This window comes from Pseudophryne corroboree (genome assembly GCF_028390025.1).
Source record: "Pseudophryne corroboree isolate aPseCor3 chromosome 3 unlocalized genomic scaffold, aPseCor3.hap2 SUPER_3_unloc_5, whole genome shotgun sequence".
In the NCBI taxonomy this organism is placed as follows: Eukaryota; Metazoa; Chordata; class Amphibia; order Anura; family Myobatrachidae; genus Pseudophryne; species Pseudophryne corroboree.
In genome coordinates, this window is record NW_026967541.1 from 2,427,231 (window position 1) to 2,432,073 (window position 4,843).

Consider the following 4,843-nt stretch of genomic DNA (forward strand, 5'->3'; position numbering starts at 1 on the left):
ATCCACATTACCATGTCTAAGGACTCTGTGTCCTGTGCTGCAGAGTGTGTATCTTCTCCTGAGGAGTCTATTACATGTACTCAGGACTGCAATATCCTGTCTCAGCCTTCTGAATCCAAACTCCCATGGGTGGATTCTTTAAGGGGAATGATATCCCAGATTTCAACAAGGATGTCACATACTGAGAAAGAGACGCAGTTTTTGAGACAATCTGTAGTGGGTTTGAACTATTCAGCTCCCACTACTTCATCTAAAACCCCACCTACATACCCCAAAAAACATATACTTGCCCAGATAATGCAAGCCGACACTGATACTGACTCTGATACAGGGGACGGTGATGGGGATATGCAGGGGGGATGCATCCCTTGCTAAAGGGGTGCAGCTAATGATTGAAGCCATTAGGGGATGTTTTGCATATTTCTGAGAAGGTTCCGGAACAAGTAGAGGAATCTTATTTTACAGTAAATAAGAAATCCTCGCTTACCTTCCCTGTTTCTAATGAGTTAAACTCCTTGTTTGAAAAATCCTGGGAAAACCCAGAGAAAAAATTCCAGATCTCTAAAAGAATTCTCATTGCTTTCCCTTTCCCTGAAGAGGATAGGAAGAAGTGGGAAAACCCAACTATAGTAGATGCTTCTCAATCTAGGCTGTCTAAAAAGGTGGTTTTACCTGTCCCTGGTTCAACCGCCTTAAAGGAGCCGGCTGACCGCAAGATTGAGAATACGCTCAAATCACTATAGACTGCTACAGGCGTGGCTTTAGGGCCCACTATTGCTTGTGCGTGGATTTCTAAAGCCATAGTAAAGTGGTCAGGCAACTTACTAGAGGACTTAGACACTATAGATAGGAGTGACATTGACTTGTTTTTACGTCACATACAGGATTCTGCAGGTTTCATGGTGGAGGCAATGAAGGACATTGGCCTGCTACTTCCATGGCTGTCTCGGCACGCCGAGGACTCTGGCTACGTCAATGGACTGCGGATGCAGAATCCAAGGAAAGTGTGGAGAACCTGCCATTCACAGGTCAGCCACTATTTGAGGACGCATTGGATGTGTGGATATCCACGGTGACTGCGGGTAAGCAGACATTTCTTCCCTCCACAGCAGCCCTGGTTAAGAAATCTTATCCTACACCTACACTGCAATCCTTTTGGACCGCAAAATTAAAAAAATCCAAACCCCCCTCCCACCATCTTTAGAGGAGATCGGGAAAGATAAAAAAAAAACCTCACCAACAGGTTCCCAGGAACAGAAACCAGGTTTTGCTTCCTTCAAATCTTCAGCATGACGGTGGACCTCCCAGCGTGGAGATCAGGCAGGTGGGAGCAAGACTAAAAGATTTCAGTCACGTCTGGGCGTCATCATGCCTATACCCCTGGGTAAAAGATATTGTTGCCATGGGGTACAGACTGGAGTTTCAGGAACTCCTACCTCACAGATTCTTCAAATCAGGCTTACCAGCATCGTTGACAGAAAGTGCTATTCTACAGGAAGCTATTCAAAAATTGGTACGAACAAATGTCATTGTTCCAGTTCCACCTCACCCAAAAACCAAGGGTTATTACTCAAACCTGTTTGTGGTACTGAAACCGGACAGTTCGGTAAGGCCTATATTGAACCTGAAGTTGTTGAACCCCTACTTGAGGGTTTTCCAATTCAAGATGGAGTCTCTGAGAGCGGTGATCTCAGGTCTGGAGGATATCAAGGATGCGTACCTTCACATTCCGACCTGGCCACCTCACCAGGCCTATCTACGGTTTGCACTACAGGACTGTCACTATCAGTTCCAGACGTTGCCATACGGCCCCTCCACATCACTGAGGGTGTTCACCAAGGTCATGGCGGAGATGATGCTCCTCCTACGCAAACAGGGAGTGAACATAATTCTATATCTGGATGATCTGCTGATAGAGGCATCTTCCAAGGAGAAGCTGTTGCAGAGTATTGCACTCTCACCTCAACTACTCTGGGTTCATAGTAACATAGTATCTGAGGTTGAAAAAAGACAATTGTTCATCGAGTTCAACCTATTTGTGGTGTCCTATGCATGATGATTTCACTAAAATTTCTGACTGATGCTGCTGTCAGCCATTGCATTTTATCCCTATTTATAGTAACTATAATGCATGACTATGCACCATACCCCTGGATATCCTTTTCCAATAGGAATTTATCTAACCCATTCTTAAAGGTGTTGACAGATTCCACCATTACAACTCCCTCGGGCAGGGAATTCCAAACACGTATTGTCCTTACCGTGAAAAAGCCTTTACGCCGTATTGTGCGGAATCTCCTCTCCTCTAACCTGAGCGAGTGTCCACGAGTCCTCTGTGTTGATCTAACCAAAAACAGGTCCCGCGCAAGCTCTGTGTATTGTCCCCTTATATATTTGTAGATGTTGATCATATCCCCTCTTAGTCTCCGCTTTTCCAATGTAAACATGCCTAGTCTTTCAAGCCTTTCCTTGTATTCCATCGTCTCCATGCCCTTAATTAGTTTGGTTGCCCTCCTCTGTACCTTTTCAAGCTTCAGGATATCCTTTTTGTAGTACGGTGCCCAGAACTGTACACAGTATTCAAGGTGTGGCCTCACTAGTGATTTATATAACGGGAGTATAATACTCTCGTCCCTAGCATCAATACCCCGTTTTATGCATGCTAATATCTTATTAGCCTTCTTTGCTGCAGTCCTACTTTGGATACTACTTTTAGCTTGCTATCTATGAGGACACCTAAGTCCTTTTCCAGTACAGAATCCCCTAATTTTACCCTATTTAGTAGGTAGGTGTAATATTTGTTCTTGTTACCACAGTTCATTACCTTACACTTGTCTGTGTAGAAGCGCATTCTCCATTTGACTGCCCATGCTTCTAATTTAACTAAGTCATTCTGAAGAGACTCGGCATTCTCCTCTGTATTTAGCCTTACACAATTTGGTATCATCTGCAAAAAATTTACACCATGCTCTCTAGACCTTCTGTTAGGTCGTTAATGAAAATATTGAACAATAGCGGTCCTAATACTGAGCCTTGCGGCATACCACTTAGCACTTAAGTCCAAGTTGAAAAAGATCCATTAACCACAACGCGCTGCTTCCTATTATCTAACCAGTTTTTGACCCAAGTGCATATTGTGCTTCCTAGCCCTGATTCTTGTAGCTTGTAGATAAGTCTTATGTGTGGTACAGTATCGAACGCTTTGGCAAAGTCTAAAAAGATTACATCCACGTCTTTACCCTGATCTAGATTTGCGCTTACTGTTTTAATATTACATTTATTATTGTGAGTGTTCTCAGGAGGGTGGACACAATGATAGTCTGAGACACAATATTATAAAGCCTTCATTAAAAGTTATGTTTTATTATACATACATTTACAATTAAGTTTCCCAGAGAGTCGTCTTCTCCTATTGTTTACAAGATTAATATTGTTACAGAAAATTTCACATTTCCATAATGTATTTTATTTCCAGCAGATGGACACACAAGCAGGAATATCTCAGAAGGACATCTAATGTTATCCCTGGATTGTGAAATAAAAGATGACGCCAGTAGACAGGATTCTCCAGGAGCTAACCCCATTACCCCAATTATACATCCAGCTCTATCAGCTGATCCCTCTGATCCTGGGAAATGTTCTCCTGATCACTCTGATATTGGTGCATCTGTTACAGCTCTGAAAGTAGATACAGTGTTTCCATGTTCTATAGATGCCAAATGTTTTACACAGAACACAAAACCTATTAACCCGCACACAGTTAAGGCAGGTGAAAGGCCACTTATATGTTCTGAGTGTGGGAAATGTTTTACATACAAATCAGATCTTGTTATACATCAGAGAAGTCACACAGGTGAGAAGCCATTTCCATGTTCTGAGTGTGGAAAATGTTTTGCAAACAAATCAGATCTTATTAAACATCAGAGAAGTCACACAGGTGAGAAGCCATTTTCATGTTCTGAGTGTGGGAAATGTTTTACACGGAAATCATATCTTGTTACACATCAGCGAACTCACACAGGTGAGAAGCCATTTCTATGCTCTGAGTGTGGGAAAGGTTTTGCAAACAAATCAGATCTTGTTAAACATCAGAGAAGTCACACAGGTGAGAAGCCATTTCCATGTTCTGAGTGTGGGAAATGTTTTACACGGAAATCATATCTTGTTACACATCAGCAAACTCACACAGGTGAGAAGCCATTTCTATGCTCTGAGTGTGGGAAATGTTTTGCAAACAAATCAAATCTTGTTATACATCACAGAAGTCACACAGGGGAGAAGCTGTTTTCTTGCTCTGAGTGTGGGAAATGTTTTACACAAAAACCACATCTTGTTATACATCACAGAAGTCACACTGGTGAGAACCCATTTCCATGTTCTGAGTGTGGGAAATGTTTTACACAGAAATCATATCTTGTTACACATCAGCGAACTCACACAGGTGAAAACCCATTTCCATGTTCTGAGTGTGGGAAAGGTTTTGCACACAAATCACATCTTGTTAAACATCACAGAAGTCACACAGGTGAGAAGCCATTTTCTTGCTCTGAATGTGGGAAATGTTATACACAAAAATCACATCTTGTTAGACATCAGCGAACTCACACAGGTGAGAAGCCATTTCTATACTCTGAGAAATAAATCATCTCATATTGCACACAATAGACATCACTCAGGTGAGGAACCATTTTAATCTTCTGGAGTATACTCATCATTGCCATGCGTTGTTCTTCAAGGTTCTTATCCTATCTCCTATGCTTTTTGCAATATACATGCTACCACTGGGGGAAATAATCAGATGTCATGCCCTAATCTGCCACTGCTATACAGACACCTGTCTTTT

General features: G+C 42.1%; 1 protein-coding gene across 1 annotated transcript; it reads left to right on the forward strand.

Annotated features, from left to right (window-relative positions):
* Nucleotides 1-3,478: 3,478 nt before the first annotated feature.
* LOC134984335 (gastrula zinc finger protein XlCGF17.1-like) lies at nt 3,479-4,611 on the forward strand (the record flags this gene model as incomplete). Its single annotated transcript, XM_063949938.1, has 1 exon — nt 3,479-4,611. A coding segment is annotated over exon 1 (1,095 nt), but the record flags the coding sequence as incomplete, so codon positions are not given.
* Between the last annotated feature and the right edge of the window lie 232 nt (nt 4,612-4,843).